This window comes from Furipterus horrens, unplaced genomic scaffold (genome assembly GCF_987537825.1).
Source record: "Furipterus horrens unplaced genomic scaffold, mFurHor1.1.pri manual_scaffold_8, whole genome shotgun sequence".
NCBI lineage: Eukaryota > Metazoa > Chordata > Mammalia > Chiroptera > Furipteridae > Furipterus > Furipterus horrens.
In genome coordinates this window covers 49,577,381-49,594,206 of record NW_028327178.1, presented here as the reverse complement: position 1 = coordinate 49,594,206, position 16,826 = coordinate 49,577,381, and the positions used below count along the sequence as shown (strand labels likewise).

Here is a 16,826-nt window from a genome sequence, read left to right as displayed (position 1 = left end):
TGGCAAGGATGTAAGATATATCTGCTCTAGTTCAAGAGTACAACTATCACATTGGATACAAGAACAGATGAAACATGAAAATACATACAACAGGTTGGCACAAACTCAGTCTCTTTCAGACCAAGGAGCATTGGAAGGTGGAGTGATTGGAAGCAGATGAAAAGTATGCCCCATCTCTTGTATTACTGAAAGCACCATAGATAAAATATCTATAACTGCATGTTCTCAAAGCAACTGAGAACAAAAATGGATTTTAATGTAACATACATTCAAATTTTTTATTATAATTATGTAAAAGGTTCTAACTAGGCATGTATTAAAAAATACATACTTCTGTAAATAGATATTGAGTTCACTCACCCTTACTAGTTTAAAAGAATGGCATATTATTTTTTAAATCCTCTAATTTCTTATATTACTATATATTCTTGACAAATAGAAAGATGACTATTGGTGGGATGGCTATATACTCTGACATAGTACTTCTAGGTATGTACCTGGACTTCGACTCTCTGGGAACACAGCAGTATTGCCTGCTTTAGTAGGCAAGATTTTCATTAAGTCATAAAGGTAACAAATTTTTAAACTTCGAGAATTATTAATTTAATTGAAAGCCAAAGTTGGTGCTTAAAGTCTCAAAATGGTTTACAAAGAATCCCATAAGCTAAGTACATGTAACACAATTTTAATAGTGATTTAAAAGGTACAAACACACATGCTATAATATGAATGATCCTTGAGGACGTAATGCTAACTAGGATATGCCTGACACAAAAGGACAACTTCTATATGATTCCGCTTATATGTGTTACCTACAGCACTTAAATCTATAGAGACAGAAAATAGAGTGGTGATTGACAGAGCCCGGGGAAGGGGAGATGGGAAGTGAGTTTAAGTACAGAGTGTCAGTTTTACAAGATGAAAAAGTTCTAGAGATTGGTTGAATGTACTTGACATTATTGAACTGTACACTTAGAAATATTTAAGACAGCAAGCTTTGTTATTTTACTATAATTAAACATTTAAAAATAATCTTTAAAAAATATCCTACCTGTCCACTCTCTATCTCTTTCTCTATTTCTCTTCCTCACATCGATCATATTTTGTTTATTGCCTGTACATCTCCTCCCTCCAATACTCCCAAATTTATCATTTCTGAATGCAGGATCTTGTCTTCTTGTTGTACCTTTTGGACCTGGGAATGTACCTTGCAAATATGGATGTTCAATAAATATTTTATGAATAAATTTTTAAAAGATGCAATCATTCTTTTTTCAAAGATGTTTTGTTATATTAATTCTAAAGAACACATTTCAGTTTAGCTTTTATTCACTCTCACCAGTCTTAACCATTAAGTCATTAGTTTATCATGATCCTTCTTTAACTCCTGGGGCCAGTTATTAGTAAGCCACTTAACCACAGTTAAACAATAACTAGGACACGTAAAAAGCAATATCCTAAAATAAAACACATAAAAAGTCCACTGTGAAAATTAATCTTACTGTACGCCCATTTCTCTTATTGAAGTAGCTACCATTTAATGGTTTGTGATACACAAGCTGCACATAATTATAAGAGTATAAGATATAATAGAAAAAAACAAACTAAATTGCATTCTGCTTAACTGAATAGTGAAGTAATTTCAACTCTCTAAGGTTACTCAACGATAGCTGAACTGCAAAGTTGGAAAGTGACTGAGTATGTGTTTAACTCTTGAAACTAGTTCCTGACTATACTAAATCATTTTTAAAAAGTATCCCATATAGGCAGAGCACTTTTATAATTTGTAAAATACCTTTCAGATAATATCTAATCTAATCTTCAAAAATGCTCTGACAGGGCAGTTGTCACTGCCCTTATTTAAAGATGAGGAAAAGTTAAGTGATTTGATCAAAGTTGAATGGGGAGAGTTTGTGCGTATATTTGAAAATAATTTTCAGATGCATAGGAAGCAAGAACTCTGGAGGTAAGCTACAATAAAATTCTTGAAAGAAATCAGAGCAGGTAATGAGATTGTGTCTACGCCACACATGAAAAGCAATTCTACTGTACAGAGAATAATAAATAGTGTTTTGCCACTTTAATGCAGAAAGCGAAACACATTTTCATAGGTGTCATCAAAAACAGGATAGAACAGATCTCATTGGATCATCACAGAAATGCAAAGAAAGCTTGTTCAAAAGAAAGAGATTTAATTTTTTTAAAAAAGCAAAAAACCTGTAAGACAATACATCTGTCATGAATGTAATCAATGCTCAATTGAAGGAAATTCTATGAGCCCATATTAGAAAACAGTGGTCCTCAGATTTTCAGACAAGTAATATTTCTAAAATATCTAGGGAAATGATATCAGGTTGCCAACATCTAACGCTTTTGATTGAAAACGTTAAATAACTTTTTAAAAAATTTAAATGGCAATTAACTTTTATTGACCACTAACTATATGTAAGGTTCTCTTCTAGGCACCTTGTATCTATTAGGTTATTAAGGTGTCAGGGCCACACTATGAGATATATATTATTATTATCATCCCTGTTTTATACATAATGCAACAGATGTCCAGGGAAGGTACGCAGTTTTCCCAAGTCACATACATAGCTCCAGCCGGGCCAAAACTCAATCCAGGAAGCCTGACCCCAGAGCCTGCTGACTCTGATTCTAGTACTCTGATATCATTCTTTCATAAAAGTATATTTTAGCACAAATCCCAGGCAGGATACATTAGAGTAAAAGTCACTTTTTAAAATTTAACTTATTTAGCAGTATTAAAAACTCACTATTTTTCTCCATTTGTTCAGATGTTTATAAATCTCCACTGGCCTTCAAAGCAGGAATTGATAAGCAAAATTCTGGAATACTTAGACAAGGATAACATATAGTGAAACTCAGACTATCAGGGTAGAAATATATGATGGATCATCACATTAGAAAGAGAACAACACATTAATCATAGAATCTTCATGCTGAGATTCCTCAGGTTCAACTAGCTCAATCCTCTTCTGAGTATAGAAATCCCCTTCCACACTGTCAGGTTCTGCTGGAATGAATAAGCCATTGGAAACTCATTGTTCATGATTTAGCTCTTGAAAAATTTGCACAGACACTCCTCATCTCCATTACCTTTCTCACTTCTTTCCATCACTGCTTGCTGGTTGAGCAAGGTTCCAGAACATTTGCTATTCTGGGTGCTATCCCTTGAGCACAGTCAATTTTGTATTTTCTCTCTTAAAATGCAGGATCAGAAATAAATGCAATAGTTATAGGTAGGTGAAGCAATAACATTACAGAATAATTAATACAATATGAATTATATTATTGATTCATATGCATTTAAGCCGAGCCCTCAATCACTTTTTAATGTATGTTGTTGCAAATTTTACTACTCTAATCCCATACTAGTACTCTAGGCTTTTTAAACCATACCAGGTGGATGTAGAGTTATTCTTCCTACATATCACCCTAATAGATTCATCCAGTGGTTCAAGCCTAGGCAAAGATATTTTCCAATAACTTTGCAAGAATGCTTAGAGTCCCTCCCAGCTTATGAAACCCATGACTTGTTCTTTATGAACCCTAAGTGGCCACAAACCATCGAGTAAGTCTGAGACCACTATCCAAATTTTTAATCTATACTTTGCAGCAACTGTCTTCTTCCTTATAACTAAGTCCGCTATCCACAATGTCTAACTGCTCACCACCAGCAGTCCCTCGTCTTATCTTCAGAATTTCTCACAAACCTCAGGTCAAAAGAGGGTGAAACTATCTTTCTTCAGACAGTAAAAGGTCTTATTTGACTTCACTTTCCTCACCCACATACCATGCCTCCCCTTCTTAATTCTAGCTTTGATTCTCCTACTTAATATTTCCTAAGACTAACTTGTTCAACTACAGCGATTTCAAAAATATTTAATGCCAGTGCATGATACACTAGAAAGGCAGGTTGCCAATGGTAAGAGGAAGAGAGTGCTTTACCACTGGGCTCTTTGCTTAAGTTAGGCTTAATACTTTAAGACACAGAGCTGGCATGCAAATATCAATTCAGAACTGGTTTTAAAGTTTCAAAAAAAACTATCAAGCTTTTATAAAGGCTCACTATCTCTTTGAAATTTATATTTCTACACATGATGCAGCAATAACAAAGAGGATTCCAGAAAACAGAAATGCATGCATTGTATTCAGGGGAAATGTATAGAGTTACTGTATCAGTAGCTGAAATATACAAGCAACAAATGAAGAGAAAAGAGAAAATATGTAAAAAGAACAGAACTAGAAACATAAAGTAGCAGGGGTTGTTAGTGACTAGAATGAAACATTATATGCTCTCTCCAGTCTAAAAAATGGAATTCTAACCTTCTTTTGGAGAGCTTATATATTGGCAGACCCCAAACGAGATTCCTCAAAATAACACTGAAGTAAAATAATACTAAATGTGCTGCTTACAGAGCATGCTCAGAGGAGGACAGAGATCATACAGGTTTCCATTGGGCTATAATAAGGGGATCACAATGTCTGCCCTGGAGACTTGACAAGGAAGTTATAAAATAAATTATAGACTTGAAAGCAATCCATAGATTGTAAAATGATATGCACAGTGTTCTCCATATCTATTGTTTGCATTACAAAAGATGATAACCTAAGAAATTATTTCACAAAAAGGAAGGGAAATTTATTCAACTAAAGAGTGAGGAAATGGCATGGCTTACAGAAGTGAGGAGGAGAAAGAGTTATCAAACTCCTTCCTCCTTGAAGCCACCAATCAGGACTCTGGGAATCACCAGTCCAAACTGCAGTTCTTATTCCAGAGACCCTGCACTGAGAGTGATATGTGCTTGCAGGTGTGGATCTGGGCAATAGATGCAGGGCCAACTAAAATGGGCCCATCATGTATCTCCTGAAGAAAAAGTTACCTGTTTCTCTTTCTAACAAAAACTTAAAAAACAAACAAAAAAAACACTAAACAGATTTTTTTCCCATGAGTTTTGATTTTGTGCAAACACCACACTCTAAATTACGAAGAAAAAAAGACATATCTCCAGCTGTTGATGTTTAATCATTTCTCTTACCTGCCAGGGTCAGGCTGCACTCTCAGTACTTTTAAAACTTAAAAAAAGAAATGAAACATACTGATATGCATCTTCTTAAATAATGCTATCTGCTATCTGAAGAATCAATTGACTCCATAAAAAGTAATGGAATCCCTTCACCTGAACCCACAATTCAGTAAAGGGATTCTTCATTGAAATGATAAAAGAACACTTCAGTATCCCAACGTACTGTTTCTCTCTACTTTTGGCCAGAAAGTAGCCATATAGAAACAACACTATACCCTCTAGTAGAAGCTCTCTTCAGGTTTTGATTTTTACAAGACTCACCATTTCTTCCCTACTTTTACTTAAGCTGTACAGTGGATTCAGCACAGTCAATTAGAACTATATAATCTAAACTTAAAGACTGCATGCAGTCCACAAATCACTCTTTCTTATTTTACAAATGGGCTCTATGTCATTGGCAAGCAGCCCTCCATTAAATATACATCAGTAAAAATAGAGCTTTAAAGCTATCTCTTAGATGGGATCTATTATCCCAAAGCTCCTCCAGGCTATAAGCACATTAACTGTGAACATAAAACAAAGGGACCTGGATGAAAGGATCTGACCTATGAACAGACATCATTAAAGCAGATGGTTCTGTCCACTTTAGGGATAATTCCAACTTGAATGGTGTGATATTCATAGGAAGGTGTAAATAAAGAATAGGGAAAGAAAGGGGTGGAAGCTGTCTGAGAGATACCAAGCCTTGCGGTCCTTAAGTCCACAGGCTGTTGGGCTACCATTCACAGGCAAAGGGAATTAATTGTTCCTCTACAGGATGCTGCCAGAGCTGGGGGCAGGTGTGGGGGGCTGTTAGCCCCCTGATGAACACCAATGCTGCAGGTCAATGCCCAGAAAGATCATTACAACGAGTCCCAAGTCCCCCACACTCACCGGCACACTTTGTTCTTGTTCTGAGTGCTGGTCCAGGAGATCCAGTGCCACCCTCCCCTGGCCTGGTGAGGAGCACGCTGATCTCATACTCCGTATCCGGGTCAAGGTGCCCAATTTTATAACTTGTGGAATCCACTGGCTGCCGGTCATTCCAGCTTCCACTTGCCGTGCAGTATTCCACCTCTCGGGCAACAATGGGCCCGTCCCCATTGATGGAGTTGGCATTGAGTTGTATCCACAGATAGGTTGCCCCCACTGAGGCCAGCTGAGGTGGGGCAATTGGTACAGGTGGTTCTGAAAAGCAAACCCAAGAACCATCTTTCAAGATTCTGGTCTTCAGTTTTGAAAGAGCTAACCACAAATCAATTATTAAAATATAGAAGGCATTAATGCTTCTGGAATAAATTGATGACAATGGTTTTGTTTAGGTTATTAATAAAAAGTATACTGACACAGGTTTTCACAATGTTCAAATGTGTGAAGTAAACCATTTAAAAAAAACCCTAAGCTTACTCAAATAGGTATACCTCCAATTTGTTTTAGAATATCACTCATTTTTCTCAGACAGTTATACAGACTTCAAAGGATTTATTTTTTTTTTCACTAAAAGTAACTTTTTAAAACTCTCTCAAGTAGTAGTATTTAAGCTCTAGGAGACAGTCTATTGTCAACCTACTTATTGAAAATGTCTTTGAAATCATCAAAGGTGCTAGTTATCTATATCATTAAATTCAGTTTCCTTATATTTATATTCCAAAGATATCATCACTTTAAAGACATGGCCAAAATTAGTTTATCTCATTATAAATGCATATCCAGGAAGACTCATTTCCCAAAAAAATATCACAATGGACTCATTCAGCTTCAGAAGTGAGCAGTCTGCATAATCAAGTCCACCACCACTGCTGTTCAGTGCACTTCCAGTAACAAGTCTTCTTAAATCAGTGAATAGAAAGGAAAGCTCTGAAGCAAAGCACAGGCTATGTCCAGCTTGATAAAACTGTAAGTAATCAATAGCAAACACTCCTCTAACCCAAGAGAGTATCTCATTGTTTAAAGCCTGAGATGAACTCTTTTTCCAGATCATTGTATGGGAAGAGAAGGGAAAGATAATCTTGTTTCAAATAGCATTCCCAATCTATTTTTGAGAAGGTAGTTGAATGGCTCTTCAGGCACCAAATGAAGGCATTCCATATGCCAATGTCACTGTGAGTGGTACCACACATGATATTAGGAAAGCAGATATTTGTACAAAATAACATGTGTCTATCTTAATGAGTTGCCATCTGAAAAAAAAAAAAAATTCTGCAGGTGGTTTATACCTATTTGTTTTTTATTTTTTTAAAAACTCTTCATTTAGCTCATGTGAATGCATGGAAAATAGAGCCTGCTGTGTTCCATTATGCTTACACTGGCTTACAAGATACAACTTCTTTTTATTTGGGGGCACATGCAACTAATTGATGATGGTCAAGTTCCTGCTGAACAGAACCACAGGGCAGCTAGTACCATCTGACTTTGGCCCCTGAGATAATACCAGGTGACTCCCAGACTGGCTAAAATGACAGCAACATCAGTTCCCTTTGTTGGAATGGGGTGTCTTTGTTCTTTTCTCTGTTGAAGGTGCAGTAAGTCATACTGACTTTCTAAAATAGCTGGGGAATCAAAATAAAGACACTAAAGGATTAATTTTATTTGGGGAGAAGAGAAATATAGTGTAATTTACTAAAATATTTTTTCTATTGTTTATAAACTACAACTTGGTGCTTAACTGTTCATTTTTTAAATAGTTCTGACTCAACTCATAATAATTCAACATCAATTTATTTCATTAGGGTGATCCCTTGAACCAGGGCACAAAATGGGCATTTTATGGTGCATCACAAAGCATTCATGCAGCTAGACTGAAAGAGAAGTTAATTACACAGAAGCTGCAAATGTTAGCAAGGATTGCTGAACTGCCATTCGAAATACAACTCAGGCAAAGGTCACAAAGGTTAGAGAGCACACCAATTCATTTAGGATATTATTATCCATATCCTAAAATAGACATATCTTTAGTGCTTGTTTGTCCTGAGAATTAATTCCCTATTTAAAAAAGTACCATATGTTAAATCAAGTGAGAGATTCAACTAGAACCTGAAAATAATTGAGACAGATATTCAAAAGGAATTGTGGGCTGCTGGAAGCATCAGTACAAAAATAAGTCAATATTTAAATTTTAAATACATTTTTCCAAAGGGAAAGAAGGGAGAAAAATCTATACTAAGTGATAAAAAGCAATTTAAAATATTTAATTCAAGTGAAAGCAAAAGGACATGATAAAAGTAATTCTAAATCAAACCAGCAAGAAAATAATTTATACACATATAGATACACATGCGTATTTCTAATTGATATACATGTGAATGCCTAATATGTATCTCATATAATTAAATGATATTGATATTTATGCATATATACATGCATTTTGGAAATTATATAAAATATTTTTGTTTTTGATTACCAAAAACAATTTTCCAGAGGGAAATGGGGCTGGGGGATGTTGAAGAGGGTATAGGGGGGAATAAATGGTGGTGGAAGGAGACTTGACTTGGAGTGGTGAACACACAATACAATATACAGATTATATATTATAGAACTGTACACCTGAAACCTATACAATTTTGTTAACCAATGTCACCCCAATACATTCATTAAAAAAGAAGGGGAAAAAAGCAATTATAGACATCAATAAGATAGGAGTAATAGTTAAAGAAATAACCTGGATTTCATTTGGAAAGCTGGCATCAACTCAGTGCATGGCTATAAGAAAGTTATAAACTTTATGGACTTTAGTTTTTCCCACTGAAAAAAACTAGAACTCTAAATAATACATGCATATAACAAACCATTAAAATACATACAGGTGGCCTAAAAATGTCACTGTATATTTTAAAGTAATCATCTCAAGATAAAACTTTATTGAACTAGTAGAATCCAGTATGTTATCTCATTTTAAAAATAAAATATATGCAAAATATGGCAATAAAACTGTAAATGGAGGAAAAGTCAAGTTTCATATTTGAGCCATGACTGCAAGCCAGGTGTCACTGGCTTTGGTGGTGTGCAGGTATGGAAAGAAGAGCCTGGATATTTTTATCACAATGAGCCAAGGTACCTCTATGCTGTCATAAGACAATAAAACATGCTGCATAGGGATGAATAAGGACCCACTCATTCTTGTGTTTATGTTTGTTCTGTCAGACAAGACAGTTCTAATTCACTTATACCTCCCAACAAATTAACTTTTCCACAGAGGCAATTTTTAGAGAGGTGACTTGATTTGCATCATACTGATCATGAAGCATGATCCCTCAAGAACACAGGCACTGGCTGTTTACAGTGAAGCTAATGTAGCAAACATAAATCAGAAAAATCACAAGGAACTAAACCAAGATGAAGATTACATAATAACAATGATAATAAAGAACTCAGCTGTGGGAACACAGAGGCTGCTACACTGGACTTGTTGGTAAATGGTGCCTATTTTCTACAAGGAGATTCGTCTCTTCCCAGAGAACTTCAGCTGAGCATACCTATCAAAAGTTTCAGTTTCCTTATAGATATCAAACCTAAACTCAAACAGTAGCCAGACAAGCTAAAGATTCACTAGAAATATTCATATCGATCCGATATAGCAAACAGATTTTGAGACAGATATTTCAACACACCCTTTTTGACACAGAACACCCTTGCTACAGATTAATACTGCTCACCGATAAGCATTTTCTTCATAGGCCAGACATGACTGATATTGGTAGTGATTCCACAACAAAAGCGCATGCCTGAATTACCTATAGATTTGATAACAGACTATGTCCCCCAAGCTTCTGATGCAATACCGGTGTGGTGAGGGAAGGGAGAATAGGTGGGCAGGCATTTGCATTTTTTTAAATTTGGAAAGGATGTATTAACATGCATTCCCAAATGAAGATCACGAATGTACTGGAGCAAAGAGTGGGAATCACGCTGTCCTCTTCCTTCTCCTCCTTCCCATCACAACATGAACAGGTGTTGGCTGCTTACTAGGTGTACTGTTTAATGTGCTGCTCATACACTTTTTGCATTTCACCCTCCTGACAGACTTACAGGATAGATAATATTATTTGTATCTTATTCATGGGGAAATAGAAGCACAGAAAGGGCAAGCTACTGGCCCACACCCACATAGCTAGTGCTGGGGTTTGAATCCTGCAATCTTTAAAACTACCTACATTGAAGAATTTGTTGACAAAAAAAAAAATAGCTCATCCAAAAGAGATTACTTTTATGTCCCATATTTAGCAAATGTGGGGTGGGGTGGGGGGAGTAAAAAAACTGGCATTATTCTGTTCTGCTAGGACAAAACAGCAGTGGCCTGCCACAAGTTATCTAAAAACACCTCATGGTACATCTAAAAGTCCAAATTATTCTGTCTGGGACCAAGACTTGCTTCAGCAGTTTAATACTATAAACTCCTCAGCTCACACACATACACAAAAAAGGGCATTAAAACAGGTAAGAAAAACTTATTTCCCCAACCTTCCTGAATATAATGGCTCAATTTTTCAGTCATGCCAAATTTGGTAATAGAACCTAACCACAACATTATAAATGTTAACTCAGAATTATCAATATGGCTTGTGTGATATGACTGAGCACTTTTATACTGACAGTGCTTCATTTTATTAACCACCCTGCTATCATAAACACTGTGGCTGGTGAATATTTGCACTTTCAGTGATTTTCTATCAGTAAAAGGATTTTTATTCCTTAAAAAAATTATAGGTTGTAATTCTGTATACAGGGTTGGAAGAAGAACTTGCCAAGAGCACATTTGTTGCTTTGCATGCAAATAAACCAGCATAAATAAAATACATTTTTCAAAATGATGCTCACACACAAAATTTGTACTTAAAATGCAATCCATCAATATAGTCTGTCAGCAAACTACTGTTGAGAAACAAGGATAAGTTTGAGCTTTAAACAAATAATAAACTTGTAATCGTGTAATGTATCCATTTTTATAGATTACTTTGAGGTATAAAAATAAATTAAATACCTTTAACTACCAATTCTGCATAGTTTGATATTCCAACACCTCCTTCTGTGCGAATCATGCAGCGGTACTTCCCAGCATCTCGTTTTGTCGTATTCACAACATTAAATGAAGCTATGAATCGCCGGGTACTAGTCACCTTTATTTCCTTCAAAGGAGCATCTCGTACATCAATACCCTGTATAAATGAGGGTAAGGAAGACAGAAAAAACAATATCAGCTGTCATACTGAAAGATATTTCCATGCAGGTCTTGGTTCGGTTGTTTACTACACATGGGCAGTTGTTTCAGGAGAACAGCTATCCAAGAAACTGAAATTCTGCTGTAATTAATAATTTCAGGATCAAGGGATGTAAAATTAAGTGTGCAGAAATGTCTTTTTTTTCCCCCTTCAATATATTAATTATATTACATTAGCTTAACAGGAGAAGAGAAAAAGCATATGGAAAAATTCTTCATTTTGCTCCCAAACTATCACAACATTTGATCTTTTCATAACACTTTATCCCTGATCTCATGCTTGTCTAGGAAATAAAATTAACTCATATACTACCCTATTGCGGACCTTATTTGATATATGAACAAATAAATAACTTATCAATGTAAGTAGGTATTAGTGTATTCCCTCAAGTAAGTCTGAAAAACAAATCAAAGCTTTATGATATTCCTCCTGAATATACAGTTACAAAACCCAAGCAGAATATATGTTTAGCATTACATGATACTGAAATGCAACAAAAGCATCCCTCTCCACAGCCCATAGTCCCAGGGCCATATAAAGCAGGTTTCACAAGTGGGGCAGCTTTGTCTTTTCCCTGATGCATTAAGTACATTTTTAGTTTGCACACCTGGAAACCAATTCTATGCTTTCTATAGTTTAAAGCCCAAAAGAAGCTTACAGATTTGAGTTCTCTCTATATATTTTTACAAATATCAGTAAAGGGGCTATCTTTAAAAATTTTTTTTTTGCAAGTATTAAGTAGAAAACAATGAGGAAAGACCCTGAGGCTAATGCATGATGCCAAGCACTATATCCATTTACTCTCCTGGCAACCATTTTTGGCAACCCCATGCTATCCTTGTGTTAAGACACTAGGCTCACAAAAGTAAACAAAAGAAAAGTGGTTGATGTGCTAATGGGACTTCAGATAGTGACACCTATAGACCATAAATGATGGCTAGAGTGGTGAGGGACAGTTCAAGTGGCTGGCAGAAATCACACTGTGGACCAACTTTAGAGGTGGTCGTGATGTGAGGTCAGTGAGAGGAAGTGACATTGGAAGTGAGATCTGAAGAGTAAGTAAAAGCTAACCAGGTAAAGGGGGAGGGTGGGAAAGGAGCATTCTAGTCAGAGAAAATAGTAAGGAAGCCCTAGTATTAGAAAGAGCTTAAGGCCTTGGATGTAGTTATGGTAGCTGGTGCAACTAAGGAGGGAGGCAAGCACCTGTGCATTCAGGGACTTGCAAGCTTTATTACAATGCTTTTATGTAGAGTTATTAAAATGCTAGTCTATAAAAAAATAAAACTCTTCTGTATTACTTGGTGACATATCATGCAAAATCCTTAAAAGCTTTTATCTGTGATATTTTCTTTGATATTATGTCCTAATGGATATGAGCTTAGGAGTAAGATTGACCAGGGTCTCAAGCCTAACTTCAAAGTGATTTATCTTCCTAGAGCCTCCCTTTGCTCATCTGTTACGAGAAAATGATACAACTCACTTTTTAGGGCTGTTGTGAGAACTTAAAGATGTATGCAAGGACACTGGCATAATGGCTGGTACCACACATGAGTTCAGGGAGAAAGTCAGATGCTGCAAAATATGGCTGATGTGCAGTAACAATGAGCTTGCTAATACTGAAGCACAGAATTAAAAAGACTCACCCACACAGTCACAGGCTGCACTAGAAAATCACAAGGCCTCCTGTATGTTGGGAGCTGCTGTAAAACTCACAGAATGGAAGAAGAGGGTTCATATAGGGAATTAGCTCCCAAAGAAGGGGTTGGGCTGTGCATGCTCAGAGCTTCCTTCCCAGGCAGCTTCTGCTTGGCAAAGAAAAGGCATCAGGAGTGCTGCACTACTGCAGTTCCTGCCATGGGGAAGGAAACATTAGAAGTGGGGGAAAAGAGTTCCACCAACATCATCTTTAGTATTATCTTTCAAAACAGCTTTGTTAATAGCTTAAAAAGTCACAAATCATAATGTGAAGTTATATATATGCCTTATATATCTCATGTCTGTCCCCTAAATTTGGTGTGATGAGGGCACCAAGAAGTTAGAAAAACAAAACAAAATCAATCTAACATTATTAATTACATCATTCATCTATGCATTCTATATATTGTCTCCCATCCTCTCCCCCAAATAAATAATCTAATTCTACCAGGAGTATAAAAAAGAGGTCTGGCCAGATCACTGAGCATAGGGGAGGGATGCCAGGGAGGGACTGGGAAATGCTGAAGGCGGTAGATGAAATCGCAACTGAAACCGTGTGACAGGCTTCCATACCCTGGGGAAGGGTGAAAAATAACGTGGCAAGTGACACAGTTTGCACAGAGCCTGTGCGGGATGAAAAGGTAACAACAAACATGTATTGTAAAGATTAGCATGGCAAAGCTCGCCCCAGGCAGACACCGTGTGACCCTTACTATCTTCTGAATCAGGGCAACCAGAGGCGGGGCAAAGACGCCATGCGGCCTGACGATTGTGGTGAACACCAGCCAAGACTTGCTGGGAATTTGGACACTTCTGCCTCACATGCGAATTTGGGGCAATAGATTTAAAACTAAGGCACACAGAAACCCGACCCTTTTTGTGTTCCCCTCGCCCTGTGCAGTCGGGGGCGGGGGGTGGGGGTGGGGGGGGAGACGGGCTTTCGCGGGACTGGCAGATGCTGGCTCATGGCTCTTGCCTTGCCTTGCGCAATTGCACGGTCCAGAGCAGGCTTGTGTGGGATGCGCGTCTTCCCAGTGGCAGCCTGCAGGACACTGAGGCCCCATGCTGCACAGTGCACGGATCCTGGACTGCTCCCATTCTCACTGTGAGAGCAACACACAGACACGTGGGCCAGGAAAGTTAAATGGCCCCAGGGACGCAATCAGCATGGACACTGGGGCCCTGCGGATAGAGCTCCTGGCATGACTGGCTGCAATGACCTGACAGTGTGCCCTGGTCCCGGGAGAGGGAGGAAGCTTCAGTGGGATAATGGAGACACTAACTCCACAAGTGTGCACTCCACAGAGAGCCTGGACTTGGAGAGATGGAGACCCATTCAGTAGCAGCCTTGGACTCCAAAAGGGCAGGTAAGAATGGAGGGGAATGTCTAGGCATGAATTGGACTTCAGTGTTTTGGGGAACAAGGAGATTTCTGTGTTTTGCAGAAGAGAGTGGCTTGGAGTTGGATAGTCCTCAGCTCCCCCAAGTTGATAACCCTGTTAATGAAACCCTTTATCCTTCCCCACCAATTATTGTGTTGTGCTTGTGTTTGGCGGTAAGCAGTCGAATCCCACTTTGTTTGGTAACAGTAGCAGTAATATTAGACCTACTACACAAAAATTGAATTAGTCTTTTTTCAACCTGGAAAAAACCTAATCTCCAGTTTTGAGGAAAACAAGCCCTAAAAAAAGTCATATTTCCTATCTGTAAGTATTTGTTTTGTTTATCAATGATAACAACGATAACAAAAAGGGCTATCTACTTATTTACTTACTGGTGGAATGAATCTTGTGAGAATATACTTCTATAGTAACCATGTAATCTTTTTTATATAGAATAAGCGTATCTCAAAAAATGCTTATTCAAAAGAATTTTAAAATATGCACTTATTAATCCCTTAAAAATATTCCAGGCTCTACTGAGGGCACTCAAGTTTAAGAACTTCATTTTGAATTAGTACATATGTTGAAAGGAGTATAACTTCATAGTTTCTATCTTTATGCCCTAGGTTTATCCTTTAAAATAAACATATTCAAACAAAAAACTACACAATTCTAATAAGTCACATGAACTTTCAGGAATCAGCTTTTTCTTTTTAAAGAAAAAAAAAATCCCATGTATTTAATCACAGAGAAAGTTAGATTTAGCTTCTTAAAGAGACATTAGTACACAGAAAGGAGAGACCAAGTGCTAACTAGCAATCATTTTAATTTAGGATCCATACCAAATCATAAATCTTGGTAAAATCTGCAGGTTACTTTCTATTAAATCATTCAGATGTACATGGATCCAAGTATTCATTCAACCAACACTTAGTTAGAATGTTTGAAGAAGGACATAGTCAGTTACTATACAGGGAGGACAGAGTGAAAAACAATCCCTTACCTAACTGAATTTAGAGTTTTATTAGAAAAACAGACAGTAAGGCGATAGTTACAGCATACAGCGATGAACTGCCTAACATAGTAAACCCTGGAAAAGGGAACCTCATGAAAGTAGTGTGAGGGTCAGCTTTGCAGAAAAGCTACTTGAGGCCAGGCTTGAGGATAAACAGGAATTTCTCAGGCACGGACAGAGGAGAAAGGAAGCCCAGTGAGTGAGACCTCTGCAAGAGTCAAGAGCCAAGACAGCATGGAACTATGGGAGAAGTAAAATTTATTCCACGTGGCTAGAACAAAAGTGCTTCTAGGAATGGCAGGTGATGAGGCTAGAAAGATAAGCACAATATAGACCACACCAAGGAATATGACTTGCTGATCATTATCATTTATATTGATGCCAGGAAATGAAGAATTTTAGGCAAAAGGGTGACATTAACACATCTATGGGTATTGTAACGGACTGAAGGAAAGCGTGTGGGAGTCCAGCTGATATCAAGGGACATTGGTTATATAGTTTTCAGACATCATAGTAACAAATGACCAAATGAGAGATGAGATAGAAGAAGGAAAGGATTCTAAAGATATTTAAGAAATAAAATCAATAAAAAATCAACATCTTTCTCTTCTAGCAGACTATAATGTCCAAAAGTCAAGAAACATAGCTTGTTCAATACATGGGTGGACAAGAAATAGAACCCAATAACTATCTGCTGAATCTAGGAATAAAAGCCTCAGTGCAAAAAATGTTCCATAGGTAGAGTAGAAATATGAGGTTGTTAGCAGATTTATATCTCAGACCCTAAAACTGGATAACTAATCTTTATAAGGGAGACTAATAGGGAAAATAGGATATTTTAGAGGTTCTGTGTGTCCCTCAGTCAGCAACACTGCCCACTCACAGTGATTGTGGTAGGCAGAATAATATCCCTCAAAGATGCCTATTCCTCAGTTCCCAGAACCTGTGAATATGTTCCCTTACACAGCAAAAGGAAGCTTGTAGAGACGATTAAAATAAGGATCTGAAGATGGGAGGATTAAACTAGGTTAATGGGGGGGGGGGGGTCCAACATCATAATAACAAGAGGAAGGTAGGAGGGTCAAATGCAGAAGATGTGACCACAGAAAAAAAGGTTGGAGTGAGGAGTTTGAAGACAGAGAAAGAGACCATGAACCAAGTAATGAAAAGGTCTCTAGAAACTATAAAAGTCAAGGAACAGATTCTGCTCTATAGCTTCCAGAAGGAACCAGCCCTACCATCATCTTATTTTAGGATTTCTGACCTCTAGATCTGTAAGATAATAAAGCTACTAAGTTTGTGGTAATTTGTTACAGCAGCAATAGGACACTAATATAATGACCATCAGCATAATGAGAAAGCCTGGGGCTCTACGAAGATGTAAAGTAGTGCATTAGTTAAAAACAGGGATACATTCTGAGAAATGCCT

General features: G+C 37.3%; 1 protein-coding gene across 6 annotated transcripts in view; it reads right to left on the bottom strand.

Moving 5' to 3' along the window:
* PTPRM (protein tyrosine phosphatase receptor type M) overlaps positions 1-16,826 on the bottom strand; it is an 883,942-nt gene that overhangs the window by 476,835 nt on the left and 390,281 nt on the right. For all 6 annotated transcript variants that reach the window (XM_090285792.1, XM_090285794.1, XM_090285793.1 and 3 more), the window contains exons 6-7: positions 11,068-11,242; positions 5,985-6,278 (exon numbers count right to left, since the gene is read on the bottom strand). In XM_090285792.1, coding sequence (XP_090141918.1) covers positions 5,985-6,278; positions 11,068-11,242 — 469 coding nt within the window. The remainder of the gene's footprint in view (positions 1-5,984; positions 6,279-11,067; positions 11,243-16,826) is intronic.